This window comes from Porites lutea, chromosome 9 (genome assembly GCF_958299795.1).
Source record: "Porites lutea chromosome 9, jaPorLute2.1, whole genome shotgun sequence".
In the NCBI taxonomy this organism is placed as follows: Eukaryota; Metazoa; Cnidaria; class Anthozoa; order Scleractinia; family Poritidae; genus Porites; species Porites lutea.
Window position 1 is genome coordinate 17,356,093 of NC_133209.1, and position 14,775 is coordinate 17,370,867.

General features: G+C 39.2%; 1 protein-coding gene and 1 pseudogene across 2 annotated transcripts; both read left to right on the forward strand.

Annotated features, from left to right (window-relative positions):
* The first annotated feature begins 90 nt into the window (after positions 1-90).
* On the forward strand, positions 91-4,452 carry LOC140948046 (adenosine receptor A1-like). 2 transcript variants are annotated; one of them, XM_073397264.1, is made up of 2 exons: positions 91-164; positions 3,162-4,452. In XM_073397264.1, the coding sequence occupies exon 2, from the start codon at positions 3,197-3,199 to the stop codon at positions 4,154-4,156; it is 960 nt and encodes a 319-aa protein (XP_073253365.1). In that variant the 5' UTR covers positions 91-164; positions 3,162-3,196; the 3' UTR covers positions 4,157-4,452. The 2 variants fall into 2 exon arrangements, with proteins under 2 accessions (XP_073253365.1, XP_073253366.1); XM_073397265.1 differs by having other exon boundaries at positions 141-164; positions 3,137-4,452.
* Positions 4,453-6,572: 2,120 nt separating this feature from the next.
* Positions 6,573-8,453, forward strand: LOC140948975 (uncharacterized; annotated as a pseudogene).
* Positions 8,454-14,775: the final 6,322 nt, after the last annotated feature.

A 14,775-nucleotide genomic window follows, 5' to 3' on the forward strand; every position in this document is an offset into this window, starting at 1 on the left:
TTTGCATGTTTTCCTTTCTCCTTCTTATTATAATTTTAAGGTATGATATAAATAGCTTTGTTTGATTAAGAGTATATTAAGCTGTGGTAATTACTATCCTCGAACAGTTAGTTATCATCACCTAACTAAGCAATAAGGCTCTCCAGGAATTCAAGACAAAAACAGTACGTATATACATTGTAAAATTTGCAACCATCTTAAATAAGTGTGAGTATGTAAAAGGTTTAACGTCTACTTTGAGTAGATCGACAAGTCCAATTTTTCATAGATTTCAAATATTTAGTGAGTTATACTCACGTCAAGGATATACGAATAATAGTCAAAGATTATTTATTAGTGCGCACAACAGATATATATTCAGAAAGAACACATCTCAGTTTTTTTTTTACTGTAGGGGTACTAATTATTTTTGAAATTCTGACCATGCAATCTTGCCAAAGTAACACGCATTTAATCAACATTTTCTGGAAAATCGACTGCCAGTTTTGCATGGTACAATGGTGACTACATGGTCGACCAGCTTGAATCCACACGGTTATCAAGAAAATGTGTCCTTTAAATTAAGCCATTTCCCAGCTAACTGATGAAAATCCGAGCCAAAAAAGATTGAAGCTGTGGCATAAAAGACTATTTTTTTTTCGCTACTAGCTGGGGGTCTCCGAAAGCTTTCAATCTTGCGCATAACAGATCTATAAGTTGAACGTTTTGTTTTCGCTACTGCTTCATAGAACTCGCAATGTTTGCCACTCAATCTAACTTAATAGAAAAAGGAAACCTATACATCACAAACTGAGTGCTATTGTCTCCTCTTTGTACATTTATATCCAGGTTGCCGTGATATAATTATGGAATAGACTATTGGATCGTGTTCCTTTTCCTTTATAGCTGCTTTTGCTTTCCTTTTCGGGCGAAGTTACTTTATTACTGGGCGTAAAAAATAATTTGTAACCGTAAATTGTAGCCGTGGTTTCTACCAGTTTACCAAGAGGTTTGTAAATCTTTGGTATCAAACAGCTTACTTTAGTTTACTTTACTGTAAAGAAAACGGAAGTGATACTCAACGGATCATTAATTAGCAGGGTCTTTTACGAATACTACGTAAGATTCTGTTAAGATAGATAATAGGTCGGCGTTAGATCGCGAGGCCAGTGATTTTTTCTATTTCTACTGTTACGCACGAACTTTGATGTCCCTTTTCATACATAATAAATTTACTGCACCCAATTTTTCTGGGGCGCTTTCCATTCAGCCCAAATATCCGCAACTTTTGGTTAGAAATCAAATGGAACGAACCATTTCCTGCATTTCGGTTCGGCCCGACCGGAATATTTGGGACCACCTTTGAAGGTGGATCACTTTGACCAGTTCACTCATTTCGGTCGGTCCGACCGAAAAGTCCCTTCCATTTGACAAAATTTGTGTCCCCAGTACCGCTCTTCTGTATCCTGCTTGCAGTAGGAACAATAAGCAAACACGCTGTGGCTTGGAACGGATCTGTGAAACCGGAATGAACCGTTCCATTGGGCACGTGGAATTTTCGAATTTTCAAACCAAAATTTTTGTTGAATGGAAAGCGCCGTGGCACTGGGGTGTCTTTTTCAAATAGCCAATACCAGGGCCTTTTAGTGCCCCGAGATTTCTTGCAGAAAAGTACTAGGGAAGAGGTTGTACACATGAGTGCTAAGGAGTTAGGGTAAAAATAACACTGAATCGTGCGTGGCAATACGAGGAATATCAAATTATGCTCACTAAGACACGAACACGAATTATCACAGATAGAAAAACGAATAGACTCCATATTGAAGAAAAGCCTGGGATTTATTTGTTAGAAATTATGTAGGCTCCTGCCACTGATGATCTTTAAACCTGGATTACTCGACACATGGCCTGGTCGTCTGGGATACCTGTGGTCCAGCAACACTTCCGCTTCGCATCCTAAGTGTCATTGGCTTTGTTCCTTTTAAATTATATTAAAATCGAGCGGTAACTGTGTCATCATTTATACCAGCTGCCCACGCCTGAACAATAAGCAAACACGCTGTGGCTTGGAACGGATCTGTGAAACCGGAATGAACCGTTCCATTGGGCACGTGGAATTTTCGACATTTCAAACCAAAATTTTTGTTGAATGGAAAGCGCCCCGGCACTGGGAAGCACCGGGATGTCTTTTTCAAATAGCCGATACCAGGGCCTTTTAAAACCCCGAGATTTCTTGCAGAAAAGTACTGGGGAAAAGGTTGTACACATGAGTGCTTAGAAGTCGGGGTAAAAATAACACTGAATCGTGAGTGGCAATACCAGGAATTGCTGGTTTTCAGTGGCACGCCATTCAAAATAGATCAAAATAAAAATCAAACCGTTCAATAGATAAAGTCCAGAATCTGGGAAATGAAAGGAGGTACATATACAAAGACCCTCGCCAAGATTCAAGTGAGGAACATTTCGTATACGAGATATCCGAAGAAATGTTTTATCCAAACTTATAGAGATTTGTATGGAGACGCCATGCTGGTGCTCAGCTGGATGAGCTCCAACATGGCGGATGGAAACCAACAGAAACATCTGTTACCGAGTTTTCCTACAATACCGTGAATTTATTCTTCGAGAAACTCATAAGCATTAAAGTAATACTTTTTCTGATACATGAACTGTTTAGATAGCAAAATTTCCTGAAATAAGTCATCTTTTCAACCTACATGACAGCTCTCGTAGCCGTCATGTAAATGCCGTGTCACGCAAAAGCTTAGAAATTCGAGCGTACTCTATCACAAAACGAAGCACCCTATTGAAGCGAAAATTTGTATGAAAATTAGTTTTCAGCTGCTCTAATGCATCGTGAAAGTAAAATCTCGGTAGGATCGATAGTTTTTTAGTTGGAATTTTAGTGACGTCATGTGAAAACCAACAATATCAAATTAAGCTCACTAAAACACGAACACAAATTATCACAGATAGAGAAACGAATAGACTACATATTGAAGAAAAGCCTGGCATTTATTTGTTAGGGCTGGGCTGCATGTGGTCAAGCAACACTTCCGCTTCGCATCCAAGGTGTCATAGGTTTTTTTCCTTTTAAATTATATGAAAATCGAGCGGTGACTGTGTCATCATTTATACCAGCTGCCCACGTCTACAGTGTCATTTTTGTCTTTCTATTAGAGACTTCCACAGTGGTTTTTGTCAGTTGCCCTACGCTATGGAAAACGTGACAACCTCATCTGCCACAGTCCCGGACGGTATCCGAATCGGAGTTTGTGGTTTGGTAGGTGCCTTATATCTAAGTGCATCAATCGTCACAGTTACATTCAACGGCCTGCTGCTGTACGTGATGTTCAAGGATCCGCTAAAATGCTTTCGGCGACCATTTGCAGTGTACGTGACGGGATTGGCGGTGACCGATTTTCTGTTTGGCGCCGTTCTTGGCCCCCTTTCAGCCAGAATAGAATTCTACTGTGTCAAGGACAAAGACGGCGAAACAACTTTCTACCACATCGTCGATTATTTTATCGATAACTCTGCTACCGTGTTGATATTTGCCGTGTCAGTTGACAGGCTTCTTGCTGTCGCTTTTCCAATTTTTTACCGCGTCTCCGTCAAGAACACTCACGCGGCCATTGTCATTGTTTGCGCCTGGTTTTATTGCATGGCGTTCAGTTTAATTCAGCTAGCGGACGTCGCTGAAGAAATTTATGACACGGTGGATGTTCATATGTTTGTTACCTTTCCCCTAACGGCTAATGGAATGATTTACCTTTTCATCTATCTCATTTTCCGCAAAAGAAGAAAAGCCTTCCCAGTAGGAGACGAAACATCTCAAAAAAATGAAAAACAACTTAGGCATCTGAACAGGGAGAAAGAATTGGCCTTCACTGCGTTCCTGATACTTCTTGCCTTGGTAATAACCCAGATCCCCTATCTTGTAATGACAGTTATTGAGGCAAACTGTCAAAGTTGTACTGAAACCACATGGTTTTTCGTATGCCACAAGTTTGCAGACTTCCTTTTATGCCTAAGCGCTATTGCAAACCCTTATCTATATGGATGGCGAGTGAAGCAGTCGAGGGATTCATTAATGGCAGTGTTCTGTAGATCACGCTTAGAACCCGCAGATCCGGAAATTCCAAAAAATACAAAGGAAACAAGAAATCAAAGTTAAAAAAAATAAGAAGAATATTGATTCTAATGATAATTATTGCTGAAGTACTTGTTTTTCCCTTTCTTAAGACATTGCAAGTCAAGTTTCTTATTTTTGTTTAATACACTGAGCTATAATTTTAGCTTAAAGGAATACCTCATTAGTCAATCGCTTTCCCTTTATTAAATGCCATAACTGGGTGCCTGATGCAGAACCATTTGGTCCTGGCCTAACTTAACTCAGAGCTTCGCCTCTACACCAACATACCACGAGAGGGCGTAACCACAGCAGAGAGAAAGCCCCTATACCTACCAAGTATCAACTACCTATAGACCCATGGAACAGCCATGGGAATAAAGATGGCCGTTGCTTTTGCTGACATCTTCATGGCCAGAATAGAAAACGTTACCTTCTCATCGATATCTCCCTACTCCCGACATTTCATTTTCTCCCTCCTCCCCACATATTCGCCTCGATTTCTCCCTCCTCCCTACTTTTCCGGGCCATTTCTCCCTCCTTCCTATTCTGTTCTTCTCGGTGCAGATGTTAACCTACAAAGGACGGAAGGGGGGCTATGGAAGTCCACTAACTCCGACGGGAGTGGCTATGTGAATTTTAGCCTTTTATAGATTGTGCTAGCATAATTTTTGACATGATTCGTCATTGCGAGCATAATTTTCATGTTTTTCCCAAAAAAAGCACTGCTAGCATAATTTGCCCTTTTGGCTAGTCAGTGCAGCCTAAAATTGTCATTTATTGATCATGCAACCAATTTTTTTGGTCCCGAGCTAAGTGTTGCAGGCAAATTTAAGTAACAAAATCCATTTTTTGTCTTCTTTGCAATTTGTCGCATTCATGGGACCTGGGTCCCACAGGAAGTGACCTACGACCTTTTTACACAGGACTCAGTGCATGCGCATAACTGACTAGCTCGGTTACCCAAGATCGGCATCCGTGTGCTGGCTTTACAGTCTTCAGAGAATGAATTATGCACTCTTAAAGTTTCTAGATGTAAATAGGGTTAATGTGTTTGAGATTTACTTGTTTGTTGCATAGTTATTGAGGTATTCTCACCAAATTTAAAATAAAAAGTAGAAGCATAATTTCTGCATATTTCGCTAAAATAAACAGAATTTACAAAAAACTTGGATAATTATTGTCATAATTTTAGAAATATTCGAGCACTGTTAGTAGCATATTATGCTACTTTTTCGAGCACAATCTATCAAAGCCTAGTGAAAGTAGTGAAAACACGGGGGGGGGAGGCATTGAATTTTTTTCAGGTAAATGATTCTCTATCCCTATACCACCACTCCCATATTAAATCAACGTTCCCTAAGGGACACTTTTTCAATTTGTTAAGGGAATTGAGGCATTTAACAAAATATGACTCTTTGATTTGCACAGGGCAGCCAATACTAATCTCGTTTTCAATGGCGGCGTTACCACGTTACCCTTGTCAAGCAGACGATGTTGTCCTTCGGCTGGGCAAGGGTAGTAAACGCGGCCTCTGGTAACAAGAACCCCATATGGCATCGCGAATTTTCGCTTCCATGAACCTAAGGGAGAAATGTGTTTTAAAGCCCAACTGAAAACGGTTAAGTGTCTGAGGGCGCGACACCTGATGTATGATACTCCTGCTGGTTGCAAGGGGCTACCGATAAAACACCACACAGTTCTTATTACATCCATTTTTTTTTTTTCTACACAAGAATGTTTTCATTTCAATAATTAATTAATATTCTTTTCGTCCAGCTGTTTCCTTCTTCTTCCTTTATAGCTGCTTTTGCTTTCCTTTTCGGGCGAAGTTACTTTATTACTGGGCGTAAAATATGATTTGTAACCGTAAATTGTAGCCGTGGTTTCTACCAGTTTACCAAGAGGTTTGTAAATCTTTGGTATGAAAAAGCTTACTTTCGTTTACTTTACTGCAAAGAAAACGGAAGTGATACTCAACGGATCATTAATTAGCTTGGTCTTTTATAAATAGTGCGTAAGATTCTGTTAAGATAGATAATAGGTCGGCGTTAGATCGCGAGGCCAGTGACTTCTTTCTATTTCTACTGTTAAGCATGAACTTTGATGTCACTTTTCATACATCATAAATTTATTGCACCCAGTTTTTCTGGGGCGCTTTCCATTCAGCCCAAATATCCGCAACTTTTTTTCAGAAATCAAATGGAATGAACCACCGGAATATTTGGGACCACCTTTGAAGGTGGTTCACTTTGACCAGTCCACTCATTTCGGTCGGTCCGACCGAAAAGTCCCTTCCATTTGACAAAATTTGTGTCCCCAGTACCGCTCTTTTGTATCCTGCTTGCAGTAGGAACAATAGGCAAACACGCTGTGGCTTGGAACGGATCTGTGAAACCGGAATGAACCGTTCCATTGGGCACGTGGAATTTTTGAATTTTCAAACCAAAATTTTTGTTGAATGGAAAGCGCCGCGGTACTGGAGTGTCTTTTTCAAATAGCCAATAACAGGGCCCCGAGATTTCTTGCAGAAAAGTACTGGGGAAGAAGTTGTACACATGAGTGCTTAGGAGTCGGGGTAAAAAAAAAACACTGAATCGTGCGTGGCAATACGAGGAATATCAAATTAAGCTCACTAAAACACGAACACGAATTATCACAGATAGAGAAACGAACAGACTACATATTGAAGAAAAGCCTTCCATTTATTTGTTAGAAATTATGAAGGCTCCTGCTACTGATGATCTTTAAACCCGGATCACTGGACACATGGCCTGGTCGCCTGGGATACCTGTGGTCAAGCAACACTTCCGCTTCGCATCCTAAGTGTCATAGGCTTTGTTCCTTTTAAATTATATAAAAATCGAGCGGTGACTGTGTCATCATTTATACCAGCTGCCCACGCCTGCAGTGTCATTTTTGTCTATCTATTAGAGACTTCCACAGTGGTTTTTGACAGTTGCCCTACGCTATGGAAAACGTGACAACCTCGCCTGCCACAGTCCCGTACAGTATCTTAGTGCATCAATCGTCACGGTTTAATACATTCAACGGCCTGTTGCTGTACGTGATGTTCAAGGATCTGCTAAAATGCTTTCGGCGACCACTTGCAGTGTACATGACGCGATTGGAGATGACCGATTTTCTGTTTGGAGCCGTTCTTGACCCCCTTTCAGCAAGAATAGAATTCTACTGTGTCAAGGACAAAGACGGCGAAACAACTTTCTACCCCATCATCGATTATTTTATCGATAACTCTGCTACCGTGTTGATATTTGCCGTGTCAGTTGGCAGGCTTCTTGCTGTCGCTTTTCCAATTTTTTACCGCGTCTCCGTCAAGAACACTCACGCGGCCATTGTCATTGTTTGCGCCTGGTTTTATTGCATGGCGTTCAGTTTAATTCAGCTAGCGGACGTTGCTGATGAAATTTACGACACGGTGGATGTTCATTTGTTTGTTACCATTGCCATAACGGCTGATGGAATTATTTACCTTTTCATCTATCTCATTTTACGCAAAAGAAGAAAAGTCTTTCCAGTACGAGACGAAACGTCTCAAAAAGATGAAGAACAAATTAGGCGTCTGAACAGCGAGAAAGAATTATCCTTCACTGCGTTCCTCATACTTCTTGCCTTGGTAATAACCCAGATCCCCTATCTTGTAATGACAGTTATTGAGGCAAACTGCCAAAGTTGTACTGAAACTTCATGGTTTTTCGTATGCCACAAGTTTGCAGACTTCCTTTTATGCCTAAGTGCTATTGCAAACTCTTATTTATGTGGATGGCGAGTGAAGCAGCCGAGGGATTCATTAATGGCAGTGTTCTGTAGATCAGGCTTAGAACCCGCAGATCAGGAAATTTCACAAAATACAAACGAAACAAGAAATCAAAGATAAAGAAAAAAATAAGAATATTGATTCTAATGATAATTATTGCTGAAGTACTTGTTTTTCCCTTTCTTAAGACACTGCAATTGAAGTTCCTTATTTTTGTTTAATACACTGAACTGTAATTTTAGCTTAATAGTTAATGGCTTTCCCTTTATTAATTTTTAATGCCTATTGCTCGTGAATAGGCCTCTGCACACAATCTCAAGAAAAAAGAATAAAACTTTATTTAAACTAGAATGCTATAACTGGGTGCCTGATGCAGAACCATTTGGTGCTGGCCTAACTTATCATCCATTTTGCTCATCGCCTAGCTGTATCAGGACACAAGTTCAGTCCTGTTTCCGAAAATATATGTAAATTATATAACAGTCAATTCAAATTTTGAATAAGCTGATAATAGCAATTTAGCGATTTATGATACGCAGGCTATGAGAAGCCTTTGTAAAATTATATTAAAGGAACAGTATCCCGTTACTGCGCATGCACCAAACTTTGATTTTTGGACAGGATGTCGCGAAATCAAAAGATGCGAGGAGAGTAAGAGAACCTTGAAAAATCCGTTTGCATCGCGCTTGACCGGGTTCAATACGACACCAAAACTTCTCAGGATTACAGATCAATGATATATTGTTCCTGTTAAGTTTCGATTTGGGCAAAATCTGGATTTTTGGGCGTTACTTTTATTGCCGTTGGCCGGAGGACCAAAAGATTGGAAGCACTTTGATGCCGATTGAAGGCTTATTTCTTCTGCTAGCTTCCATACAAGCTCGGATAATTGTGAAAGGAATACGCAGAAATGAAACGGCAACAATAGAGACTGTAAGAAAGAAACCATTGAGACATTGATGTGACTGAGGAGATCTTGTGGAGGGGAGCTTCGTAAAGCAGAATGTTTTGCAACGACGAGTTAGTAAACTTTTTTTAAATGAATCTCCCTAACGGCCGACAAAATCAAACAAACAGGCGCTATATGTTTAGAAAAACTAGTGCCATGAAATCATCATATAATTTTTGACTAACCTTTCTGATGATTCATAGCGTTGAGATTGCATTTTTATTTATGCCTTTCAAACGTTTGAGGCTAGAACGCGAGCAATTCAGGCAGATATTACTAGACTTGGAACAACTGACCTCTGACACGAGTTTCAAATTTTAAAGTGAGCGGAACGAGATTTTCGGGTCGCGTGGCGGCCCAGCTAGCGATAAAATCGCGATAAGTCTTCGAACCGCGAGCCAAATTTTTATATAAGACGAAAGACTTCTTTGGAGGTCTAAAATATTACTTGAGAATATAAACAACAAATCTCTGTCGGCGGTGCGGTCCGGAAGGAAATCTTGTCGAGTCAATATGACAGTTCTATTGTCTTTTGAAGAAAAAACAGATGACGCTCGCGCGTGCGCATAATCGGGACACTGTCCCTTTAAGCGGGTCGTCTGTCATTATTGTTAAGCCTGCTTTTGGTCCCTAATTGCCGGTTTAGCTTGCTGCTTTTAATGTATGAAATAATGTTTTAGTCTTCAAACAAAATCGAATCGTAACTGTAAGTTACTATAGGACTGCAGATATATCGAACATTTTCGAATCAGAACTGTTTTAAGTCGTTTTTTTAATCTAATTTCGCTATTGTCCCTGAATCATTTTAAAATATCAGTATCTTTATTCCTTTAGCGCAATTCCATTCAAATTAGAGGACCAATTTTCCTGCTTTTAATTTTCATCAGTTTGCTAGTGGCATAAAATTTATTCATAGTTCAGAAGCTGTGTAAAAATTCTTTAAAATGACTCTACAGTCGTTTATTATCTACACCGTTTTCAGTTAGTGAAAATGATCAGTTCTGTCAGTCGTATTCAAATTAAAGTACGCACCAAAGTACGCTTACTCTGCTAGGCTAGCCATAACAGACCGTATAGTTTAGTATTATTTAAAGTGTTTTCTGGCGTGTAATAGCAAGCAAGGAAACGTAATAAATTAGTGTATTCGACGGGACTTTCAAATTTTTGACAGGTTAAACAGGAAGTTTTAACATCACAAGGAGAAACCATGACTTAAGAATTCAGTTGCTGTCTGACGCTGAGAGATCGGTATTAAAAGAAAAAGGAACAAATACGGTGGAACGGCGATGTAACGAAGGGCCAAGGGACTGATATGTTCGCTGTAAGGGGGCTTCGTAATATCGAGGTTCTCATTTCCATCAGTAGTTTACTATTACTGAGGCTAGGAATATCTTTCGTTATACCAAGGACTTCGTTGGTTTCGAGGTTCCACTGTAACCATATATTGTGACAATATATATCATTATCAAGCTCAGTGCAGTATTAGGAAATAATGACGAAAAAAAGAAAACACTGTTAATTAAGTTGACAGATGGCCATAATTAGACCTTTTGCTTTTCCCGGCGGAGGTATGTGTCCCAACCCAATGCTGTACCAATATATAGACCGTAGTTTATTACGGCGATTGTCGTTTCTTTCCCTCGTCCTAACAATAACTTTATGACTTTTTTCATGATAACTAAAGCTTGGATGTTAATTAAAAAGAGAGTTCATTCGATTCACTAACAAAAAACGCCTAATAAAATCATTTCGTTTGCAACCTTTTTTTTCGCATAGTGACGACCGTGGAGAAGAGGGGTGCTCGGTATAGTACGGTGAGGCAAAACTTGAAACGAGTACTAGTTTTTCAAGCTTCTGGCTTATGAAAGGGTAAAGATTTGGCGAGTTGAATTGTATGAAAAAGTAGGAAAATCTCCCAATCAAGTATTTAAAATAAAGTATGTTTCAAACCTGAGAAGCACTAAAAGGCAGTATAACTTAAATTTATCAAACGCTTCAAGAAAGTGACAAAGAGTCTTGTCCTGTTTAATGATTAATCTGTACTTCCCCACTGTCAAGTACATCTCAGGCACACTTCCAGGTTGTATTTACTATTAAAGCACCTGCTAAGGGGCTATTTGTGGCTCAGGTGTAAAGTTACTCTAAGCGAAATTTATTCTTATTGTTATTGTTATTTTGGAAGGTCCGCTTTAGGAGAGATTTCCTTTAAGCTTTTACAGTTTCAAATGACTTAGATTACTAGAGTTTGACGATAACAATAAAGAGAATCAAATTTACGCGCAAACGTACCACTTGACCAAGTTTTCCCCTTAATTGTCGTTTACTGTTTATTTCTTCTACTCAGAAATAAGTGCAGTTTGGCGCCAGTTTTATCCATGCATAGGAATTGTCCTGGACAGTTTTATCTGCTTATTTTCTATTCTGAGAAATCTTCAACTTGAACCTGATGTTTGGCGTTTGTCGAAGACGTGAATCTTAATCTCTCTATTAACTCTAACTAATGCCTCACAACAGCACGCGCGGGGAAAAGGATTGCCGGTCCGAGCTGAGAGGACTATAAACCTGTTCTTCGCCCTCTCTCGTTTAGCGCGTGTTATCATCTCTCTTGCACGATTCTTCTGTCTCAAAAACGCCCGCCAATTCGTCTGGGATTTAGATTGTCTTTCAGAGACTGTCTCTGATTCTACATTTAAAGCTTTTAACAAACAGGCCGGAGAAAAACGCAAAAAAGAAATTATGCCGATATTTTGCATCAGGAATAGAAGGCAGTGTGTGTAATAATCGAATTCCCGTTTTACAGAAAGGAAGAAAGCAAACTCAGAGAAGTCTAGAACTGAAGTTGTCTTGAGTAGAGTATTTCTATTTCGACATAGACGTTTCTATTAGTATACGGTACCGAGTCTGTTTGTTATTTATACCGCTCTTCAGAGCCGAGTTTTGCTTTTCGCAAATGTGTTTTTTCGATCAAAATACTTTGTTGGCTGCTAAGAAAATGAGAAGCAAACAACGAAATTGCAAGTCATGGTTATTACAAAATGAAAACCCTGCCCTGTTCGGATATACATACAGAGAACACCCGCTAATAAGAAACTACTTTTTTAAAGTCTGGCAAAATGGGTTCTCGTATTAATTTTGGGGTACTTAATGGCAATTTAGGCTAAGTGGGTTCTTAATTTTTATGAGGGAGATAATAGATTGTTGATTATATACCAGAAAAATAAATAAACTTTTTATTTCTGATTTCCGAATCCATGTACAGTTTAGTAGTCTTTTCTTGTTATTTAAATTTACAACTCAAAGTTACGCTCCCTTGTTGACTGAATTATTTATCATCATTTAACATCAACCAATATATAAGAACCTGCTTGATCTTGCTTGGCTAAACAGGTTCTTGTATTTTGGGGTATTAAAGTGGCAAATTTCTGCCAGGAGGTTCTTAATCAACCGGTTCTTATTAACGGGAGTTTACTCGTGAAAGGTCTGCTAACATCTTACGCTGTATGGTTATATGCACAACTTAGGGCCTGTTTACATTGAGGTGCGGGACCCCATGGCCAGATAGGTGGGGTAACATGCGGCGGGTCATCCCACCTATCACCTATCATGTACGCCTTGAAGAACCAAATTTTAACATGAAAACTTATGGCCAGCGAGTGTTTTCCGTTACTGCCCCCCGACTATGGAACAAGCTCCCCTTTGAAATTCGACCTTGTTCTGATGTTAATCTTTTTAAATCTAAGTTGAAAACGTTTCTTTTTAAAAAGGTATATGACATTTAGTTTCATCATATTTGTTTTTGTTTTCTTTCCCAATATCTACAGTAGTGTTATATGTAAGCTTGTGATTAATGATATTCTTATGTCCTTTTTTACATTGTAAAGCGCCTAGAACAGCGATGTATAAGCGTTATATAAATTCCATAATTATTATTATTATTATTATTATTATTATTATTATTATTATTATTATTATTATTATGTCGCAGTATGAAACTTTGGAATGTTGTCCACATTGTAAGCAGTATAGGGCGCATAGCGTAACCTACACCACTTGAGAAGCTATACTTTGAAGTAAAAAATTATTATTATTATTATTATTATTATTATTATTATTATTATTGTTATTATGATGTAAACGTGATCAAATTAAAATGAGAGATTAATGTGGACAGGTGGGTTACCCCACCGAAGCGGGTTACCTCATCTACCTGAGTTCCCCCACCCCCGTGGAAACAGGCCCTTAATATTTAATTTGCACTTTATATCAATACAGAAATAATTCAAAACAAGACGCTTTGGGAGCGTATATTTGGGCGTTGTTTTACGAAGTTTACGAGATGTCTTTTATGTGTAGAGTTGTACAGTCGAAGCTCTTCTTGCCACCACTCTCGTAAGCATCCAGCACTTGTTACGACCACATTTGTGAAACCCCGTTTGAACTGTGACTTAAACGTTTTAATGAAAAGCTATCGTAAGCGACCCCGACCACTTTGAGGATTACCCAACGGGACTTTTTTTTGTTTTTAAGCTCTCGTAAGTGACCACTTAGAGACCACTCAGTCTTTCGCACATGAATCAACACTTTCATGAAACTGCACACTGAGGTAATGGTCTAAAAAATTTAGCCTTGTCTATATCAGGTGTAAAGACACTCAGACATTAAACATTTATTAATATGGAGAAAGGGGTATGAAGATGTTTGGAGGGGGGGTGAAATTTTGGGTGTGTGGGTTCAGGGAGCTTTGAAAAATCGGTGAGGTCAAGGGAGAGGGCGTAAAATCTGGCTAAAAAACTAAAGTTTTGGTAAAACGGGCAACCTAAACGTGCAACTTGTTTTGCAACATTGCTGAAGAACAAGCTGAAAAGCGATGTTGCGCGTTTTTCTAGCCACGTTCAATCCTGTTAACAACCTGATTTGTTGCAAGACAGGTTTGATATGGGTGGTAAAACACGCAACATCGCTATTCAACTTGTTTTGCAGTGTTGTTGCATGACAAGTTGCGTGTTTTTTGTTGCCCGTTTTTCCGTACGTTAAGGGCCTGATTATCGAGGCACCTTAGTTATAAACGCAACAAAAACAGTCAACGTTGCGGTTTCATGACAACCAAGCCGGCACAGTTAGTTCGAATCCCAGTTTTATGATGCCGAGTCCCGGACGAAAATTTTCTAAGTAATCACGCTTGCCGAGCAGCCCAGCAAATGAACCAAGCGGTCTTTGCTAAAACCATGAAACCAATGCAACCAATTTTAACAGACTAATCTTTTGCTATCGTCAGACACCGTTTTAACTTTTCATCTTTTTACATCGCATCAGCGCAATGTAATTGCAACCTTCAGAAGCTCCATCTCTTGCGTCCATGTTCAAAAGAAGCAAGTACTTTGCTTGGTCAAACCATAGCTAATGGAGGTGAGTGGTTATGAAGCCCGGCAAACATCAAAGGAGCAAACAAAGATGCCAAGATTTATGTTAGAAGGGCCACGACCCTGCACAATCTTTTGTTTTGCGTTCATACGTTATGCATGAATTACGTAACCAGCACGTTTCTATTGGTTAGTTCCTCAGTACGGAGTAAACAACTATTGTGTTTTGTGCAGGGTCAAGGCCAAAAAAGAGAACAAAAACATACAACAAAGAACTTTGTCGGGTTTCAGAACCATTCCCTCTATTAACTATGGTCAAACGTTGGAAAAACCGTGGAAGGGTTTATTCGAAACTGGCCTATTCTTAGTTTGCAATCACGTAACAGGGCTGTCATGTTGGTTGACAAAACAAAACAAAAAAAATATTTTTGCTCCCGGCGGTAGAAAAACGCTCTCTTTCTTATCAACGAAAATGGTCCCGTGACTTCAACTAACGTATATAATATGGTCGCCCAAGTTTGACCAGACTCACAAATTTAAACTCTTTTAAACAGGAACTAACGTTAACCAACAGCTT

Excerpts from the sequence above, each read along its gene's own strand:
- LOC140948046 (XM_073397264.1), top strand. The coding sequence starts at position 3,197 with ATGGAAAACGTGACAACCTCATCTGCCACAGTCCCGGACGGTATCCGA.